Source organism: Centropristis striata, chromosome 5, assembly GCF_030273125.1.
Source record: "Centropristis striata isolate RG_2023a ecotype Rhode Island chromosome 5, C.striata_1.0, whole genome shotgun sequence".
Taxonomy (NCBI): domain Eukaryota; kingdom Metazoa; phylum Chordata; class Actinopteri; order Perciformes; family Serranidae; genus Centropristis; species Centropristis striata.
In genome coordinates, this window is record NC_081521.1 from 32,278,648 (window position 1) to 32,301,438 (window position 22,791).

General features: G+C 42.2%; 1 protein-coding gene across 1 annotated transcript in view; it reads right to left on the reverse strand.

Annotated features, from left to right (window-relative positions):
• The window catches only part of LOC131971019 (ERC protein 2-like), a 164,353-nt gene that overhangs the window by 137,981 nt on the left and 3,581 nt on the right, over nucleotides 1-22,791 (reverse strand). Inside the window, exons 3-6 of the mRNA XM_059332285.1 lie at nucleotides 18,787-19,575; nucleotides 12,088-12,162; nucleotides 9,624-9,779; nucleotides 7,035-7,202 (exon numbers count right to left, since the gene is read on the reverse strand). Of these exons, the coding sequence (XP_059188268.1) occupies nucleotides 7,035-7,202; nucleotides 9,624-9,779; nucleotides 12,088-12,162; nucleotides 18,787-19,575 (1,188 nt within the window). The remainder of the gene's footprint in view (nucleotides 1-7,034; nucleotides 7,203-9,623; nucleotides 9,780-12,087; nucleotides 12,163-18,786; nucleotides 19,576-22,791) is intronic.

A 22,791-nucleotide genomic window follows, 5' to 3' on the forward strand; every position in this document is an offset into this window, starting at 1 on the left:
GGTCTCGTACCTGAAATCAGCTTGTTTTGTGCTTGATCTACAAGCAAAACTGTTTGTTGTCTGTCTTACACACCCCCATGATCTTGTAGTACAAAAAACACCGGGATTGTCACAACTTAGCACAAATAAGAATCAAATTGCTTTAATAATTAAAATCCAGGCCCTATATCCTAACCCTGAAGTTGTCGGGTTACATGATAGGTGAACCATCTCTAGGACAACTGGGCAAGCTCTCTCTTCAGCAGATCAAAGTCATAAATGTTGCTATAGCTCCAGAAAATGTCCAGCAAGTGAGCCCTGTGCTATGAATAGTTTTGTTAAACTCGGATCAGTAATGAACCTTCAATCTGACCATTTCACTGAACTGTGTAGAAATATGTTTGTGTGTGTATATATATATATATATATATATATATATATATATATGATGTAATTTTTTGGCGTTCAGCCTTTCAAAAACAATATTTTCACTGCTGTCAAAAAATATTTGTTCTCCCATCTGCTGCACACATAGACTCATTTAATCTGATGAATAATTATAATCATATTGAGGATTTAGTTTGCAGATTTTGTTTTTTTTTAGCACATCGCCATTCAGAGCTTCATTCAAAAAACCTAATAGAAGAGAACTTTACATTTTTAAAGAAATGACATTCGGTACAGCCACAGTTCACATGTTAACACTTGAGAAACCTTTAAGGCTAAAAGGCAGTACTTTAGCCTCATAGTCAGTGATTCATTTCAAATCAAATGTGCTGGATCAGAGCCAAAAAACACATAATTTCTCAAAGAAGGAGGAGAATACAGTAGGCTCTAAGGTTCATGTATTTCTGCTTCCTCTGATTCAATCATACTTTGAGAGACCCATTATTAACAAAGACATGACATTGCTTCAACTGTATTCTTGTGGCACTGTATGTTTGTGTTAGTTTATCATTGTATGTGTGTATATTAAATTAGAGGTCAAGTGGTCGGGGCAAAGCAGGGTGACCCTGAGGACAGAGGAGGTCAGGATGAAAAGAAAGGAGAGTATTGTCTCTGGCTGTCTCCATCAGCTCCTCACTGCCTACTGGTTAACCAGCCGCTGACTGACAGCAGACCAAGCAAAGCCCTAATTACGCTCTCTGTTTTTGTGTGTTTTTGTTTAGTTTCAAAATGTGCAAAAACAGAAAAAATGTGGCGAAAACACACATGCACAAACTACCCAAAGATCTTCATGCGGGATAAAAAAATCATACAAATAAAACTTCAACGTCCTCAAAATTGACGCATCATTTCTGCTGAGGTATGTGGTGTGCACGAAAACATTAATGTGCATGTTTTCATATGCCTAAGCAACTGTGTGCACACACTTGTGTTTGTCAACTCTTTTGGTTGTGCAAATATTCACCTCGTTCTCTGTGTAAATCATTAAATATCTCATCCCCATTCTGACCCCTATAACTCGACTTTATGGCTTTTCCACATGGCCTCTGAAGAACTCGCGGGGGCTTTATTTTGGACCGCGCCATGTTTGTTCTGGGGGGCCCTGACGCTTTGCTCCTCACGCTGCATCCCAAACCGCACCGCCCCAGGAACCCAGGAGTACACTGTTGGGTCTGAAAGTGGTGACCATGGTCGGTCAAGTTCAGATGAGGTCATATTATAACTAGTCTGCTAAGGACTCATCGGGTTTTAAATGTCAAGTTGATAGTTAGTGGTTGGCCTTAAACAGGAACTGTATTACATTTGCTTTTGCACACCACCATCACTTTTCTTCAGTGTGTTCATCAAGATCTCACCTAAGCTTAATTTGTACATGCACTCTTTTTTTGCAGTCGTACCAACATATGGGGGATGAAAATAGACTGAAGAGAATGAGAAGTAGAGAGAGAAAACAGGGGGAAGTGAAGACAAATGGAGGCAGATAGTATGAGGGAAGAGAAAATATGGACAGAGGGTGCAAAAGGGAATGAGGCAGAAAGAAAGACAGAGAGTGAGAACACAGCAGGGGGAGAGTGCAGGGCGGAGTGTAACCAGGGTGAGACCACATCTTTTTGTCCGCCTCACTACCTATATGAACCATTAATCAGCAAAGAGAACAAGGAAAGATCAACAATAATAGTCCAGCAGGGACCAGAGCACACCATACCATCGCATCACTCACTGACAGAAGCCCACAGCCTTCTACATCCATCAAGTAACTCTATTCTCTCCCTTCTTACTTCCTCCTGTCGCTCCATCTATCCTTGTTTCTTTCCCTCTCCCGGTCCAAATTCTTTTTTTTATTTTCCTCTTGTTTTCCCCATCCATCACTGTCATGATGGTTGATACTAGCAAGTCATTTTTGAGTCATTTCTACCTTCTTCAACTCATTACACCTCAACCTCAAAATCAACCCTCAGTGGAGGTCTCCTGGCAGGCGCACTGCCATCGCTGGTGATGAAAGAAAAAACAAGATATTTGAGGTCACATCTGAGAAAGTTCAACTGAAATACCACATAGAGCTCTCTGTAAACACAGACGTGTTGCCACATCACAAAATGTACATTAAAGGCTTGCTGCTACTAACACTTCAGTTGGCTTTCTGCGAGGAGCAAAATATCAAATGTTATTTTACAGTGTTATTTACGTGCCTGGCTTAGACTTAAACACCTTGAGCCTGCTTCAGGTCTGGATTTCCCCTATGTGGGTAAGAGGCCACCTGCAAAATGCCTCAAGTGATAAACATCTAAATGAAAGCATATCAACCTTCACAAAATGAAAAGCTTAACTAATATCTGTCAAAGACATTAATTACAACATGATTTGCTGCAATAAAAAATGAAGTTAAAAGCTCAGATTATGTGACTCTTAAGGATTTAGTTACCAATAAAGAAGACATCAATAACAGGTCGCACAGAGAATGGCAATAAATTATTTGTGTGAAGACACTTTGTATGAATAACACCCTTACACCAGTGAACCACAACACACAGGCCACAGAGCCTATTTTTGTTTTACTGAAGTGCAGGATCCAACACAGAGAGCAGGAGTAGGAAAAAAGCCTCTCAGCAGCCTATCCAGTCCACACATAATTACTGTTGAATCAAAGAGAGGAGTGGAGAGTGCACTTGCGCGGGACAGCTCAACAGTCAGTATCCCTCATATGTAACTCCATGTATACCATGAGTATTCCATGTGTACAGATTAGAACATAAAACCTATAAAACAATATGCCAGAGAAACAAGTTCATCATTGCTAAAATATTAACCGTGTGCAATGACAAATCATGCTTTTTATTATTATGCATAAATTTCACTAATGTATGTAATGTAGAGTATGTAAGTGGGTGGAGACAGAGGCGGTAGTGGTGTGTAACAGAGCAGCGGCAGTGCTGCACAGTAGTATGTATGTGTACAGTGAGCGACATCAGTCCTGCTTTTTCTCGCTGGAGAGATTCTACAAAGCAGACTCAAGCAAGGTTGTTTTGCATTTTGCTGAACATTACTGTCAGTGAAAGGCTCCGCCAGTTCACATTGATCCCGCCTCAAACAGTCTCACCAATTTTACGCCTCTGTTGTTACTTTCGAAGGCATTACAGAGCTGGGATCACTTGATCTCCCCCATCACATCTCTGGTGCATTCAGGTTGCAGGCAAAACATTAAAGAAATGGCAGTCCGAGAGGGGTTAAAGACCCTTAAAATAGACCAAAGACCAATCAGGGTTACAAAATGTGATCCCCTTCCAATCCAACAACAAAGCGCGTGGCATGTTGAGTTCTGCTCACTACTACTCTCTTTTAAGTAGTTAAAGAATGGTAGCCCGGTCATAAACTACCGCAATTAACAGTATACACTAACACTAACACTTATAACTGACACAATACACTGATGTGTTTCTGAAAACGCTTGAAGCGAGAAATAGGCAACACAGAATTTTGATTAATATTTGATCAGCGATGCCAAGTTCAACAGTTTGATCAGATTTTTTTGAGTTGTGCTGCACATCAGCCATCCTATAAAACGATTGTGATTGGCCCGCTCAGGACCTGGTCAACTGGAATTGCATCTGAACGGGAAAGTGATCAGACTCATCTGCCAGAGCAAATAAAACATGATCTTGGCAGATTAGAATGGTTTCAAGGCCATTGTTTTGTCATTATTGTTTTTTATGTTTTACTCATAGCCAATACAAGTCTTTGTCCTGGAATCTTAAAACAGATCAGAGAACATTCTCTACGTAAACAAAATAACCTTGATGTGAATCTTAGCATGTCATCAGAAACCAAGTTTGACTAGGAACAGCTGAATTAAATAAACAGGCCAAACATAATTTAACAGTTTAACACATTAACACAGTCTGTTTCTGTCTGATTTAGTACAATGTTTGAGAACAAATTTTTAAATACAAAGTCAAAGCACCCGCAAGTCCTTTGACCAACGGGGCTGTGGCCTGTTCCTTTGTTGCTGACTGGTAAAATATTCAGGAAGGTCTCTGATAGGTTACCTGATCATCTGGAGTATAGTTACAGACCTGCATTGTCGTGATCGGGGCAGGAATGACACATTCACATACTGTATTAAAGGATAAAGTTTCCACAGACATGGGCAGTGGACTCACAATGCTCACACACTCATTATTTTCCACATTTTCCAGTTATCTGGAGCCGTATTTAATCACAGCCATTAAGAAGCTGTCCTTAACTTTGACTGACAAATACACTTCCATTTTCTCATTCCCTCGCTCACAGTGCCTGCTCTGTTCCCTGACTGCCCATCCTGATGTGAATTGCTTTTAATGTCTGTGAGATGAAGCTGCTCCTCAGCTCTGGGAGAAACCAGTCTGTCTCTGGAGGAGTGCACTACTGTACCCATCACTGTCATTCACGGAGAGAGCCGCCCGGCACACACACAAACTCTCACACACATACAGAGGGGGGTATGGTGCCCCATTTGTCATGAGTGAAACAGAAAGGAAATATGGGGATCTGGAGGATTTTTAAATGAGTTGTTGGAAAGCTGAAACAAACTTCTGAAGGGAGATGAAGTAATAACATGAATGGATGGAAGGAATGAGGTGAGAAGGGAGAGCCTGTGAGAATGGCTGTGTTTTCTAGCTGAATGACTGACAGACAGTGGAGGAATGCAGGGCCACGGCTGGCCTCAAGCGCACTCAATATCTTTACCCATCCTCTGGTTTGCCCACTTAGTCTAGGAAACCCTAGCCTTTCCCAAGCGGGGGAAAATGCCACTTCAATAGCAGGGAAAAACTACTCGAGACCGGAGATGAGAGTCCAGCAATCAGCACTGACAGCGTACGTGTTTGTGTGTGTGTGTGTGTGTGTGTGTGTATGTGTGTGTGCGGTGATCAAGACTGTCAGATCCCATTACAGCCCACTGCAGCAGCCTATGAGAAGTGAAAAGAAGACAGGCTACAGAGCCCAGTGAAGCACCCAGTGGCCAGTGAGCGTCATAGTCAATTATATATACAAGATAATTCTGTTGTCATAAGCATACACATATATTTTTCATATTAGCAGACACAAATGCACACAAACCACCTGTCGATTCAAGGTTATTATTTTCATTTGAACTTTAGCAGAGATATTTACTGGCTCAACAAACAATCGACATCCTGACCTGAAGAGTGTATTTAGAGATAATTAGGTTACCCTTAATTTTTATTTGCACAGTAGCAATGATAGCAGTGTAGCAGTGTTGTGCATTAGCAAGACTGAACTACATTTAAAATTATGAAATGTTAACATTTGGCGACTCAGTGTAGAGAGAGGCATCGTTTTTTAACATCTCATAAGCTCTGACTTGGTAACCTTTAACTGAATCTGCCTTGCACCCACACACACAAAGACTTTCAAATAATGCATTATATAAACATGCAACATGTTGTCCAATATAGTTAGATGGTTTGGCCAGATTAACGTCAGCAAACTGAATCCATCTATATTACAGTGCATTGTGGCTAACATTCACCTCAGCTGCACATAATTGCAGTTAGAAAGCATTAGCTAGCATGAAGCCTGAAGACTTAATGACTGACTGAAAATTTGCCCCCAACACTCCTCTGCTGAAGCCATCATGATTTGTCAAAAATGTGAACAGAGAGGTGGAAGTGAACCACAGGCTAAAGAGTCTCCCCTTTCCTTCCTCAGTGGGTTTAGATTACAGTGGGCACTTGATAGAGTTAATTGGGGGGAACGGAAAAATCAGAAATTTCTCCCAGTATCACCATAATGTTGCACCTATGACAAGAGAAAATGCATTTCTCTTCATGCTGTTTTAGGAGGACGCACAAATAAAAACATGTTCCCAAAGAAAAGCACTCACTGAAAACTAATTCCTTTAAGTATGATGTATTCTGCTGACTGAGAGGGCCAAAATTCCTTGCACATGTATGGACAATTAGGTCTAATTTTGGCCCAAATTGCTTCCTGTAATGATGAGTGGACATAGTTAGCAGGCCGTTCTCAACTGCCTAACACAAAGAGATCTAAAGTATCAGTTCCAAGTCTAGAGAGTGATGGAGAAAAATGCTAGCACAGCCCCCCCACCCACACACACGCATGCGCACACACACACGCATGCGCACACACACACACACACACACACACACACACACACACACACACACACACCTCCACCTCCAGCTCCAGCTCTCTACATACAACCCGCCTCCATCCCTAACAGCAGTGATAAAACCATTAGAGCCACACAGTTTAGAAACTTCAAAGATGAAGAAGGAAAAGCTGCCAGCTTTCTCTAGCCTTGTGACTGACTGACCCACCCACACATACCAGCCCACTGGTGGACTAAAGGAGCCACACACATAGACATTTTTTTCCACCCACCTCAACGTCCATTAGAGAAACAGAAAGAGAAAGAAACCAAGGCAAAAGAGAGAAGATTGGGTCCATTTGCAGGGGTTGCTTTGACCTCTATCAGTGCATGCGAGTTTGTCATAAAGGCCATTTTTCCAGACAATGCACACTGATCATTATCAGTGTAGATTTTATGGTGCAGCTGATTTTCTTGTTGCATGTGTGTGTGTACTGACCTCTGTCTGCAGCGTATTGGCTCGTTGCTCCTTAGCGCTGAGTGACTCCTTTAGCACCTCGATGTGTTGCTTGCAGTCTGAGTTCTGATTGGTCAGTGTTTCTAGTTTGGTCTGCAGGGCCTGCATCTCTGTCTCCTTCCTGTTCAGCTCCCCCTTCAGCTGCTCTATCTGACAATCACAGAAACATAAACACATATCTGTTATAAAAGGTCATGGAAACCTGTTAGTCATCATTGAGACAACCTACAGACAACAACTTTTAAAGTTAGGAAAAAAAAGGTGTTTTTTCTCACATAAGCACACATGCACATGCACAAACCACACACAGACACACCTCCTGCAAAAACACACCAGTGTGTGTATTGCTGTTGCCTATTACTGAATGCAACCATTTTCCATCACTTTATCTATGGACAGAACTTTCACAACAAGCAAGTATGGACAACATTATTCAATCTATATTTCAAAATCACATTGTATCAAGTGTAACTTTGATCATATGATCATAAAATCAAATACTATTTTAAGAAAGAAAGGTTTTTATTATGCATTTAAAGATTAAACTATATTATCTAAATATGTTGATTGTGTCATGATGCATTCATTTGGAGACATGACATATTACAATATTGAATTATCACCCAACCCTACAATATCTGTGCTCACTCAGGGGAGTCCCAGGCCTACTGTCTGCTCTCTGGACACACCAAGACAAACAGCCAAAGAGTGAAAATGCATGCAGAGAGCAATATTACACTAACATAGCTGACAGATTACAGATTGTTTTAAGGAAGGCCATACAGAACAGGACAAAAACCACAAAGGAAATCAAATGCATTAACAGAGGGAGGTTTCTGTGCTGAGGCTAGCTATGTGCAGAAGATTGTCATCTGTCTACTGGTGCCAAAAATGCACAAAGCTGATTCATGGAGAGATTTCTCTAATTGTGTGAGCAGGGTTCACCTCATAAACAGGGGAATTCTGACTGGACTAGAGCTTGGCCAATCAACCCTCACTCATAAAAATAAAGAGTCAGGGAGAGAAGGGAGAGCAGGGACTGAATAATAGGATACAGCAGCCAAAAGGTGAGGTGGAGTCAAAAAGGGAATCTGTGAGGGGAGACTGGTGAGAGGATGGTAAGACAGGGAGAACGGGAAGTACAGCAGTAAAGATCAAACATGGGGTGAGAATGTTAGGTTTAATAAAATAAATGTCGAGAGAGGCTATTGAGAGGGGTACTTCTGCTTGTTCTGTGATCCAGGGCTGTTGGGTAGGGAGGAAGAAGTTGGGAGCTTTTCTGATGGAAGACACACATGGTGACAAGGCCTGCTCCTATAGAGACACAAAGACAAGAAGACAGCAAGCCACTAAACTACGGCACACAGCCAGCTGGAAAACTGTCTCCCAGCTGGCTGCGTGCTCCTCCACACTCCTCCACACTGCTGCTGAGGCTATAGAAGTTATACTTGGTGAAGTAAGTTCTGTTAAAAATGATTATCTGGGTTAATAAATTCACATCTGCGCTATTGCTCAGTTATCATACTTGAACAAATTTCTGTGTTCTAAGAAGTCACTTACTAGTGTTTGAGTAAATCAAAGCTCACAGAGGAAACCAGAGAGGACAGGGACGCCGCCCTCTCTGGTTTCTCTTATCACAGTCTCACCTCAACACCAGTCACCACCACTGCTGAAAAACTAGGACCCTAAACACTTCAAGGATATAGAATGAATCTGTGTTCCTGTGTATAGCCATGCGCATGGTGTCTCTCTGTGTCACATAGAAAGATGAAACATGGGAGAGTGAGCCAGGTCCATCACTGTGATGTATATCATCTCACGTCAGTACGGGTGAAGAGAGAGCTCTTTCCTCTGTCGTTGTAAGCTCACATTCATCTGTCAGGGCCCCATTCATAAAAACATCTCTTTTATGATTGCATCAGGAACTTCCGATGCAATGACAAATGGGCCCTACAAAGAGCACTATTAATGAACAAAAGAGAAACATTTTCACATGGAGGGCTACTCATGGGCCTCAGCTAGAAACTTGAAACTACATTTCGTTTTAATATGACTCCTGTAGATATGTTCATAAGCTCCTATTCAAATCTGTGCATGGCAGTCTGGGTTCTGCTGCAGTGTCCCAATGACTAAACTAGTGTCGAGCTGGAGACATCTTAGTCAGGTCTTTCAGCCAGCTGAAGGTAGGACAGTAAACAGACACGGTGCACTGTAAAGTGATAGGGTTCACTTCCTCAGAACAGTCAGCCGTCACAGATAAGAGAGCAGTATAATGCTTGAGCATCACACAGGTAAGGCATAAAATTACATAAGGGAGAAACAAGAAACTTCACTCTAAATATGAAATAATGAATATGTTTATAAACGTAGGAGTTTTTGGTATCCATGCAACACATGAGGCTAAAAGCTTCAATAAAGCAGCCAAAAGACAGAGAAACATGCAGCTCAGCATTTAGATTCCACCACACTTATATTTGCTTCTCATTGAGCATGCAATGGTGTCATGCAAACATGCATCACTCAGGGCATGCAGAGTGAAGTCGTCTCAGGTGGCATGCACAGACATTCTACCTTAGTCTTCATGAATTTAGAATGGCTCTTGTAGACTTCCACCTGCTTGAGCTCATCATGCCTGTCGTCAGGGTTCAGCAGGCCGCTGGTCTTTAACATCTGGACCTCATCCTCTAAGTCTCTGATGTTCCTCTCCAGGGAAGAGATCTTGGTGTCCTGCACCAGCAACAGTAGGCAGGCAAAGAGTCAGGAAAAATCTGACGTTGGATGAAAGTCTTTCGTCTTTAATAAGGGCTTACCTGTCTCACATGTTATTTATGTTATGTATCAATGTAGCTCTCTAAAATGTCATGCATAAAGCACAAATGCAGCGACAGAGGAGGTTAATGAAAAGTAAATAAAATTAAAAACAACTGTAATAGGGATAACAGCACATATTATATTTGTGCTGCACTTGTTTATGTACATAAAAACGACAGAAAGACAGAAATGGATCTTCGAAACAAGGAGCTTAAGGGAGAAGTTCAAACCCTGGCTCCTTTTTTACCTCATGAAGTGACTGAAGTGAAGTGAATGTCAGATATTTGTTTACATAAAAAACAGAATTGGTCAGACACAGCCTGGATCACACTCAGTATTTGGCTAACAGCAATTCAGCATGTTCACAAAAGACCTTGTACTGTCTTTTATCGAGGAAATGTTGATGTGGAGCCCTATTTCTGACTAGAATGTGGAAATATCAAGGCAGGCAGCTGTTTGCAGCCAAGATGTTTTCCTTTGCAGTATCTATGAGGGAATGGAAGGGTCTGTCCTGGACAGGTCCTCAGGTTGTTTAGCTGCATGGGTTCAGACATACATTAAATGCTAAACCTTGGAAGAAAAGAGAAAGGTAATTGAATAAATGGAAGCAGATTGCATGATGCCATCAGCACAAACCACAGGCAACATGTAAGCATCTGACCTCTATTACATCCTCTGACATCAGCCCTGCCTCACACACGGTGCTGCATGTACCATCTTAAACACACCAGGCAAACAGGAATGTATAAAGGTAAGTAAAGCGCACACACACACACATACACACACACAGTGTGTGCAGGGAGTCAGACTTTCAATAAACACCCAGAGAAAAGTCAAGGTGGGGCCTTCAGGCATCTAGGGGAATCCCTCCACACAACACAAAAATGCCAACACACAGACTATGCTATTCAATCATTTCCATTGCTTCATGTCAACTTCTGTATTATAAGCTGTGCTCTATCCTTAATAACTGATTGCCATCTGTTTCTGCTCCAGAGCACAGAGAGAAAAAATATCACCCAGAGGAAGAGAAACAAGGCAAACCCAAAGAAAAAAGGAGAGGGTAATATAAAAAACAACATTCAGTACAATAGGAATAATTGTATGAAAAGCTGGGACTCAAAACTGCTGAAACAGGAGCGGTGCTGCATTCCAACGCAGGAAGAATTCATGATAAGGATGGAGTTAAACACAAATACTGTATATTTGTAGCCCATGTTGAGTTGACAGAAGGATTAAGAGGTGAGCACTCATTACCTGCCAGATAACGTCAGGATCAAAACAGAAAGGGGGGTTGGTGTTCTGTAATCACAAAATGGAAACATACACCACTTAGAAAAAGCAACAGCACAAACAACTCAGAAACTGAAACAAACACAGACGCACATACAGTAGTTTTCCCCACAATGCAGAGAAATATGTCCACCTTAATATCAGCATCACTAAAAGAAGACTGTTACAGTTTAAGCCTTCATATGTCTAGTCCTTCTGGCAAATGTTTGATTTGCCTTTATAATTAATGCAGTCAGATTTAATTTGGACTCTCATGAATTTATAACTGTGGCATCATAGCACATGTGCAGTCTGTTAATAGGCAGACAAACACAAAGTATGTGTGAAAAATAACTGTGGTTTTGCTGTAAAGGAACCACTTTTAGAACAAGCGTTTGCTGAATGGACACCAAATATGTGTGTGTGTGTGTGTGTGTGTGAGGGGGGTGCATACAGACACATGTGGAGTCAACTGCATTTTTCACAGCTCTAACAACTTCAAAGGGCTGAGATGAGAGTGAAAGCTTCCATATGTGACATTTGAAACAAATTGAATAAGTGCTCGACTCTGCATGGGCCAATAATGGCCTTTACTAGGGCATGGCCGCCATACAGACACGAGGCAACAATAAGACAATGTTTTTTAGATTGTTTTTGCATGTAAGTTTGCGTCTGCGTTAACTAGGCGAGCAAGATCCTCTACTGCTGCTCACATTACAGCAGTGCGCATCAATAATTAAAGCTTTGTTGGTTTGAAGCTGATGTTAGACTAAACCAGACAACATGCTGCAACTGAAAAGAAAACTGCACTCCTCAAACACAATCCCAACATCAGACTTTTTATCACAACCGCAGTTTAAACTCGCTGATGCCATAAACACTCCTCATGTAGCACAGTTTTAAAAAAAATATTGTCTGCTGTTGCTGATTCTAGATCCACTGCAGGTCCTACCTTCATATCAATGACAGTCTGTAGAGCTCTGGTCTTAGCTGGATCGGCCTGGAGCTGGTTTCGGCGATGCAGCTCCTGGGGAGGGACCCGGTAAAAATAAGCCTGCCGGCTCATCATCTTTAGCACTTTCTAACACCCACAGCTTCAGAGCCACTTAAAAAGATTTTGACTGAGCAGTCTGACACGATCTCTCTGCAAAATCGCTGTTATCCCCTACTGTGCATCCTTTAAAATTCTTGTATTGCAAAAAAAAACAAAAACTTTTCCCATGATCATTAAGCCGGTCCCTGTTTGATGCTGTCCTGTAGACTTCTTTCCGTTTCTCACAGCAAGTGCTGGTATGCTCTCTGCTCTCTTTTTCTGTCTTTTTCTCTCTGTTCGTCAGTGGTAAGGAGACACACTCAGCTATAGGTACATATTAATCTGTCTCTATCACTCTTTCAGTCTCTGTCTTTCTATTTCTTATCTCTCACTTGTTATCTGTGTCGCAGATGTCTCTGGCAGGCTAAAGCTCTTGCTTAGCAACACTTTCTACCAGCTCATGCGCTACGCTTCTTCTATCAATAATTAATGGTAGCTCTGACCTACAACTATGCCCACACACAAGCATACACGCATTTAGACACAGCAGGTGAAACACACTTGTTGAGTATAAGGACAAGTTCATTCGGGAGAAAGAACAGTGATGAGGAGTTTCAACTGTACTGCAATAAATGGAAAGCATTTCAGTTATCAATGTCGTTATAACCAGGATTGTTCTATATGAAATGCCTATGTAAATAAATAGCAAACAAAATATTAGAAACATCTTCAATATAACAACACAATCAAACACAAAATCACCATTTACAAAAGCCTCTAAAATGACCATAGAAATAAATCAACTATTCTCCAAAACAGTCACACCAAAAAATGGAGAGAAGCATGCAAGGTAGTTAAGGCAGCTGAAATGAAATGCGCCACTGCAACATCTATCAAAGGCAACACAACTGTCATTGCCACCACCCCTACCCAACTGTATGCACTGTCTCTAGTCTAAAGGGGAAAACACAGTATTCACTATCACAGCTCACAACTCCTATACTATTTGACTAATCTGCACATTCTTAACTTGTTTTAAAACCTTTATTTAACCATGGAGGTACAGCTGAAAGCAATGTTCTCTTTGTCACAAATGCCCTGTTCACACCCACACAGCCACACATGTTCACACCCAGAAGTCGCCTAGCACAACCACTGTCTGATCTGCTGGCCACCAAGTGGCTCCACTGGAGCAGTTTGGGGGTTAGGGGCACCTCAGTTGTGGTAATGAGGGAGTAGCCCTTGCTCAAAGGCACCTCAGTGGTGGCAAGAGCTGCTCTTTTATTCCCCACCCAGATTTGTCTTTATTGAACCACAGGCTCGTCAAAGCTTTAGGCCACCACTTTCAGCTTTACAGAGGATTCACTGCAAAACTATTGCAGGGGTTTGTACACTGCAAAACATCTGCTGTTCTCACTGGAAACAAAATACATTTTCATCACAGGCTTCAAAACAAACAAATCTATACATTGTCATGGTAAGAGAAAACAGTTTTTGAGCGGCACTGAAAAATGAAGGAAACTAAACAGCACAAAGTAAAGGTGCAGATGGATTAAATTACAAAAAAAACTGCAATACTATCATAAAAGAGAGTAAGTGGGTGAAGAGGAGGCACCAAATCAGACAGAAACCACATGGATATGGGACATTCATCAGTCAGTCATAGGGTATAAAAATATTCTAGAAAAATATAAATGGACAAACAGGGAGAGGCATAAGGTTGCCATGATTTCCAATCACACCCATCCTTCCCAGTTCTCCCAGTGAGTTACAATGAGAGGAGACAAGGGCCTTATCCTCTTGTCCATGTCAGTTATGGATAAAGTGGGATTACTGATGTCAGAGCATGCCTCCCACAGACTGGTATGCCCACTACTGCCACAATTCTAATCTCCTACTGACCATATGTGTATTAATGTGTCACTGTGAGTGTCAGCCTTTTTGTCTCCCTGTCCAAATTCAAGTATTTATCGGTCCCATGGAGACAGTGTGTGTATTAGCTCCTTATCAACAACAGTTAGAGTACAGTTAAAGTACAATGGGGGGAAATTAAGTCATGCAAGAGAGCATGTCATCAAAGACCGTCTTCTCTGCTCCACATGTGTCAGAGGGCCGAGCATATGGAATGAATAGGATCAAACGTAACACTATAGCAATAAGTGTCGGCATCCTGAATGAAGGATACGGTCAAAAGGTTCAATTCTGGCCTGAAGGCAATGGTGTCATATATGCCATGCACATACTAGGACATGCAGATTCTACACACACACACACACACACACATTCATCAATCACATTCCCATCCCTTCTCCATCAGTGAGAGAAAAAGGAAACACATTTGCTCGCCACAAATGTGAAAATGTGTCCGCCTATCAGCTCAATGACTTGAAAGAGCAGTTGAAAAGACAAAAGGGAAAATCAGAGGGAAAGCCTTACCAAGAAATAGGGAGGGGGCGAGGAGAAGGTTTGAGGGGTGTAATTTTGTCTCGATAAACTTTTCCGCTCAAACATTCTGGGAGATCAACAGAGCGTGGTGAGTGTGTGGTGCCCGGGGTGTGGTGGGGAGAAAAGGAGCATTGGAGTGTCTGTGTGAGTGTTCGCTGATTGTATTTATTCTTATGTCAGTTGACAGGGGCTCCATTAGCGCAGCCAATTAAGAATGAAGCTCTAAAAAGCCCCACCCAGGAGAGAGTTTTTACAACAGATAGCATATCAGCCAGGGGAGAAAGAAACTGAGTGGGACATTTTTAGACAGGAGGGAAAACATTTGATTACAAAACAGAGGTTACAAAAAAGATGGATTTGCTGCCATGAACTTCCACTTCTCCTTTATATGCTGGCAGAAGAACATTTTAAAAAGCTACTATTCTACTATAAGTTTCACCAGTGTTTGAGAGAGGATGCAAGGGCAGACAGAGCAGGCCTGCCAAAAACAGCAGCAAGACTTCTGAAGCCAGTCATACTATAGAAAAAAAGGGGAGCCATAAGTACTTTGCCCTTATGTTCTCATCACCGGAGCAACGCTACACACTCAGTCGTACTGATCCAATACTGAAATGTCTTCATATACAGTAGGGGCCCTAACTCTATCCAGAGCCCCTAAGGACCATGTGAAATCTGCAGTGCAATATGTATGAAAGTAGATATGCCATCTCCAAGTAAAAATCTCACAGTGAGAGTGTGCATGTGTGCGTGCACGTCCTTGGCAGCAGGTCAGGGCTGGGCAGGAACAGACCAGTGGTGCGGCTGTTATTATTGGGTCTACAGGGACCTGGCGGCTGGGGAGAGCCGATTAGGCCCAGATTTATGCCCCTCAGCGTGTGTGTGTGTGTGTGTGTGTGTGTGTGTGTCTGTGAGTGTGTGTCATTACACATAACTTAGTGTGTAAATTCTAGTAGAACACTGCCACTTTGTGGACATTGATAGAACTGCAAAAATCTACATGTATCAGTAGATATTAGAGGAGAGGCTGTTTGAAAACAACTCAAGCATTTATTAAATTCTCTGTTGACTCTTACTCAATTATCTGATTTGTACAATACAATTGTACATAGGTTCACACATTTTCACACAACCTCTTAAACCTTCCTTACATAAAAAGATACTATAAAGACAAATTTAAGGTGATAATTTCTCTTCAAAGCAGCAAAGAATACCAAGAAAGCCCCTGTGTCAACCCTCAGCCACGTTTGAAGGATAAATAAAAGCAGAGGTGAACTGAAAATGGGGGCATTTATTATCCCTGCTCAAGCTAAACAAGCTGGGTCATTTAAAGGAGAGTAATGGGCGCAGTAATGAAAGGCAGTTGGGCTGGTTTCCTTTGGAGCTAATCAAAAGAGCTAAGAGTAGTGCCCCCTGATAGAGGCAATAGCTGCACTACCATCACTGCCCTGCCTTCAGTAACCATGACAAGTGTAAGTGTAAGGCTAAATTATGTTTATGTGTCAGAGAGGTACTCTGACACATAAACAAAGGCATGGAGGCCTCTGCAGGAAGAAGGCTACTTCTTACAGTTAAATGAGTTCAGAGAAGTACTTCAACTAATCTGTATTCAGCCCAACCTTTAACACTCACATTCCACACCAACCACAGCCACATCACATTGTCAGACAACTCGACTATTCTTCACCACAATGTTAATAAAGTACATGTTCAAATTCCCCAGATTTTAATGTTTTCATAAACGTATGAAGAATTTCCCAAATACAATTTATGGGGCTTCAAAGCTTGACTGAGCGAATATTTGAAGCTTTGATGGGGGGCAGTTGCGGTAACTGATCATGAAACAGTGTGGTATAAGGCAATGCTGAGGATTGAAAGAAAATTAAAAAAAATAAAAATGAGTCGCAGGCAAAGCAAAGCACAGCTGGACCCAGTAGAATCCACAGTCTGCATTTCATCTCCTCCACTCAAGACTGACTGGGACCAGGGGCTGTTGAAGAGCCAATCCCAGCTGATATTGGATGAAGGCGGGGTACCTCTGAACAGGTCACCAGACAGAGACAAACCACTGATTGTCAACCATTGATTCATATTCACACCTACGGGCAATTTAGAGTCACCAATTAGCCTGACCTGCATGTCTCTGGACTGTGGGAGGAGGCTGAAGAACCTGGAGAAAGCTCTCGCCAACACGGGGAGAACACGCAATCTCCAAACAGAACAGCCCAAGCCTGCCAGCAGGTTTGAACCTGAAACCCTCCTTCTGTGAGGCATAATGGGACATGCACAGTATTAATCCATTTTAAATCTTATCATCTGATATATATTCAATCCACACAATAAAAATAGAAGTAAAAATTCAGTTAATTTCACTTAAAACCAGCCTTTATTTTGGCTTAAAAACTTAAACTGCAATCAGTTCAACTCTTTCTCCTTCTCTCTCTCACCCACCCACACACACACACACACACACACACACGTACCAATATATATGCATATACATATATATACACACAGAGAGACTTCAGCACCCCATCTTAACCTCAGAGGAGGAGGCCAGAAGGAGAAGAGGAAAAAAAACGAAAGAACAACAATCACCTCTCTTTTCAATCAGGGCGGTCAGAGTGTTTTCCCTCATTAATCATGCATTAATATTCAGACAAACACAGTCTGTTTTTCTACCTTAGAAAAACACTCCTTTCTACCATCTCTCTCACCTCTCAGAGCCGCTCACCCCCTCCTCCTCCTCCTCCTCCTCCTTTGCACCCACAGTATGTGTTAAGCTGTCAAGCAGTTAAAAATAGCACAGCACACAGAGTGTGTGTGAACAGGTACTCACCTCTTACGCACACAGCATGGTTAGGGCGCTTACGCACAGACACATATGCGGACACAAGTACACACATGCACAGCAGTGGTTGCATTAGCATGGGCTGAAACACCCATGCTCCCCTCTGACAAAATCATCATAGCCACCAAACACCCGGCACGCGTGGATATCCCATCAGCCACCGGCAGCCCGGCGAGGGAGTGTCTAGTGCTAAGCCGACAGGCCCCAGATGTGCACGCATGCTCACATACACACACAAAAACACACGCAATCATTCAGACTGGGCTCGGTAGACACAGAGGCAGACAAACAACATAGACAGAAAAACAAGAACATCATGGCACAAACAATAGCAGAGGCATGCACAGCCATGCAACACACACACACACACAAACACTGAGAGAGAGGTAGAGAAATTAAAGGCTAAGAAGATTTAGGAGTTAAAAATAAACAAGGCAGGAGTGAGGAGCACAGAGCAGCCTACTGCGAGCCCTCCTGGCAGAGGATAAAGACACACCTGTGCTACATCAACGCCCAAAGAAGGCGAAAAATATTAAAATTCTCAATCACGTAGAAAAAAAAAAAAAAAGTCTCTGAGAAAGACAGAACAAGCAAGAAAGGGTGACTTTTGAGTTTATCAATAACAAGAACTTTTTTCTTGTATTTGAGAATATTTGTGTGGTTATAATACATTTCCATACGAATCTAATTTTTCAATTCCAATGCACAACAAACTCACTGCATGACACTTGCTGTTGGATAAATGTCAAATTACATGCACAATGCACAGACATGTGGCATAGGAGCAACTGCCATATGAGCATACAAGCATACCCAGGAACACACACACACACACACACACACACACACACACACTGACAGAGAGTCAGATTGTAAAACTGCATGGCTGAACACAGGCTTAGAGCTCTCCGTATGTTAATCTGGCCCATTGATAAGACCTGCTGAGCTGCTTTCTGCTCCCACACTCTACATAATACAGACCCACTCATAGGTACACACACACACACACGCACAAGCATATACATACAAAATGCTTTCATACAATTTGCACATACAAATCCCACAATCATTCTGGATGAAATTGGACATATTCTGCTTTGTATTGTCTACACAGGAAACATAGTTGTGTATTGTGATTTGCAATATCAAAAAATCTTGATTCCACCAAGTAAAAGATAATAAATCATCAGTAAATAAGAAAAGTATTACCCATAATAACACAGCCCAGCCCTACTGTTAAAATAACTTTCAAACTAGATGAATGATTCAGAAACATATACTTTCATCACCTGAAGCAATCAAAAATATGAGAAAGAAAAACACACCTCTCTCACATGCATGTTCTCCAGCTGCGCTTCCGCCTCCTGTGCCGCCATGGTTATGATGCCCGTCCTCTGTCCTCGACCCCAGTGTCCCTGACCTTGACCTTGACCTTGACTTTGACTTTGACTTTGACCTTGACCTTGACCTTGAAGCATCTCCAGCAGCCTCTGGATGCTCTCGTCCCGGGCGCCGAGGGTCTGTTTCTGCGAATCGATTCTTATCTCCATCTCTTCCATGGTCTTCCTCAGCAGGAACAGCTCCTTGGCCTGCCGCTCGTGCTCCGACTGAAGCTGGAAGATATTCTCCTCTGATTGATCTACAGGCGGAGGTGAGGAGAAGCCGTCACACCCGGGCACCTGGCAAGGGCTGCAGGGCCGCAGGGAGCTAGAGCTGGGTGCCGAAACCGGACCTTGGCTAGGAGCGTAGAGCTGATTTGGGCTGTTCCTCGGCGCAGGCTGTAGGGTGTTGGCGGGGCTGGTTCTTTGCGCAGCTAGTGCAGTGTTACAGCCATAACCAGGGCTGTGAATGATGACATCAGCTTCCTGTTGTCTGGGATTGTAGGTGTTGCATGGGCTGGCTCTCGGGCTGTTCTTCGGTGCAGGACTGTGCAGGTTGCTGGAGCTTTGCCTGGGGCTGTGGCCGGGGCTGAGGCCCCCTCTGTGGTCCTGGTCTGCATGGAGTTCTCGATAGGAGCCAGAGTTCCCCTGCTGTCGCTGCTGCTGCAAGCGGCTGTTCATCTCCCTGTGAGCCCTCAGCTCCTCCTGAAGCTCCTGAACTGTCAACGGAAGCTGCTAAAAAGAGAAAAAGAGTTTAAGCGCCCACTGCCTACAAAAACATACCAAACACAGACACATATGAATAATTCTTGATGACACGTTCATATAAAGTTTATAATGTGGGTAAAAACAGACCTTGTTTCTTCTGATATCCCCAGGCTGCAGCAGGGGGATGTGACACAAGAATGAAATGCACATGCAGAAAGCCAAAATATAAAGCAGATGGGAAAAGTTATATACCCTTAATATGAAACCATTATGTAGATTAGTTCAAGCTGATGGTTGCATGCATTGGCCACCAGGGGGCAACACTTCTCTTCAAAAGATGGAGAATACACAGGTACTGTAAGCAAAAATGACTTGGTTTTGTTGGCAGGAGGTTAAAATTAAGGAAGTAGACACAAAAAAAGACTGAAAATTTCCAAATTTGATGGGGTCCCAATTTTGCCACTTAGTAATCAGTTGATCACAGTTTAATGATGAAATTACCGATTGATCTGTCAATACACACCCTTGAACAACTGATTACCAAGTGACATAAATGAGCCCCAGTAGCGTGTTGCCAGGGACAATACATTTCACTCAACATTAATGCTTTTGCCCCATGTAGTGCAAAGTGATACAAAATACAGTATGCTAATTAACATCCACAGTGTTCTGCTTTCCTGACTGGCAAATGAAAATTCATTCTGTGCTTGAAACCATGGACACAGGGTAAGAAAAGGCTGTAAGAGAAGTAAAAAAAAAGACAAAAAAACAGAAACTCACACAACCCTTGGCATCTTCCTTCACATAGAGCATGTCAAAGACTCATTGACACAACCACTAAAAAGGGAAGTTAAATTACTAATCTTTTTAATCTGTGTGAAGATATTATTAATTTTTTTCCACAAATATTGCTTCTCCTCTGCTCGAGTCCAGAAGGTGGGGAGCGCCAAGGACGCAGAGTTGAGATGTAGGAGGGAGGCGAGGGTGAACACGGATAATCAATGCAACAAGCTAGCACTGAATATCAAGTCAGAGTGGGTGGACAATCCTCTACACACACACACACACACACACACACACACACACACACACACACACACACACACACAAACACAAACACAAACACAAACACAAACACACACACACACACACACACACACAAATACAGCCAAGACTGCAGACACAAATACATATGTGTGTCCACGCACACATATACTCACACATACACACAGATACACAAAACAAACAGATGGTTAGGGGACAAATCTGGTCATTGCAGCTGAGCGAAAAGGTGACATTCCTTATGCTAATTACAAAGTTCTCTTGTCAGACTGAACTCTTCCCAGAGTGTCTCAAAGGGCAAAACACAGGGGAAATGGAGAAGAAAGGGAAAAAAGAGTAGAAAAGTGATAATCTGAAAGGAGAGATGGGAGATAGAGGTGATGCGGGATAGTGAGGTGACCGCAGATAAGAGTTAGAATAACATCTTCTGCGTGAGGTATGGCTATTGCTTTTTCAAAGTAAACAAGAAACTGGGCTTATTTCTGACTTTATATTGAGCTGGACTATCACTAGGCGTGTATGTAAAAAGGGGGATATTGCAAATAATAATTGCATATAAAGCAAACTGACTTGCATGGCTAAAGCAACATCAGAGTTGAATGACAACTAAATCTGGACACATCACAAGGTGGGTGTATGTTACATTGATTTTCAGAGTGAACTTTACTTTTAATAAACTTGCTGGAAACATTTTAGATGGTGTTAAATAAGATATTGTTGATTCATTCAGAGCACCAATCAAGGACAGCTGAGTTCAGCATGAGGAAGAACTACAGGTGAAATATAAAGGCAGGAGGAGAAATCACAACTTGTGCATTTAATGGTTTCTATCAGTGCTTTTCTTTTTATTCATCCAGCAATGACTTTTCTGATGCAGCTGATTTTTAAATTCCATTATGTCAGTTTTGAAATATCTCTACTAGTAGACTATAGTACATTCTCTACACCTATGCTTTCATTCATGTAAGTGTTTTCATAAGGTGTATAAGGGTAATGTGATCATAAATCTACAGATACTATCCTGCAAGTGGTTGCAGTAGATAAACGAGGATAAAACAAGGAACGGGTGAAGGTAAAAAAGACAGTACAAGTGAGTATGTTAGTGTGGGAGAGACCAATGAGCCTGCACTAGAAAAAATAATGCACTCATTGAATGGGTCTATCGCCTGAAGGAGCAAAACTGAGATAAACACATCCATCTATCACAGACAGGGCCAAGTGCCTGCAAATACACAGAGACTGGTAACACTGACTGTCCTGCTCCATTTTAATGCTTAAGACATGAGAATCTCAGCATCAGTAGTTCAGCTGCAAACACATCTAATGTCCATAATCCTACCTGAGGTCTCCTTGGCATTTTGTGGGTGGTAAAAGTAATGTGTGTAGCTTGTGTGTGAGTCCTGTGTATAGCTTTCTCTTAAGGAAGACAATGATTAGTGTTAAATGTTGAACTTGACACAATTTTAGCATAAAATTCTGCATTTTCTGAAACAATCATTAGCTATTTCAGTGTCCCTGAAGTAAAATATTTTTTTCTGTATTCATTTTTAAACTTTCTGGTTTTATTAAGGTAATGTCACGGGAAAATGTGTGGGTGTGGGTGTCACAGTGTCCTCACACTGTATGACAATGTGAGATGAAAAAGCTATAAATGCAAATGCAGAGGTGGCTCCCTGGTTACAAGCTGGAGGAGTCAGATGTAAGAGAGCAGAAATGATTAAAGTTTTAGCATGCTTGTGTGAGAGAGAATGATGAACAGACGCCACAGAAACTACACAAGCTGTGTTGTGCAAAAGAGGATGAAATATATCTTGGGTTTCAAGGCCAATGCAGATACACAAGGAAGTAAAGATGCCACATGGAGAAACAGAAGGAAGACAGACGAAGAAAGAACTGATATACAGTAGCGATGCAGTGACACAGAGAGATGGATAATGCTTCAGACTGAGTGGGACAGACTCCAGGGAGAGGTGGCACAGGACAGACTGGTCACTATCCCTTCAGGAGTAGCTGTGAGTTTTTTTAGAGTCTGACTAACACTGCTGAATGGCTGCCACCAGGGCACGTTCCCATGGAAACACAGACAGCACTGATCCTGGCGAGCATCTTAACAAATGAACTGCACAGAATCCTTTCCATGCAACCTTGAAGACAGGAACAAAAGGTATGATGCGAGAGGTA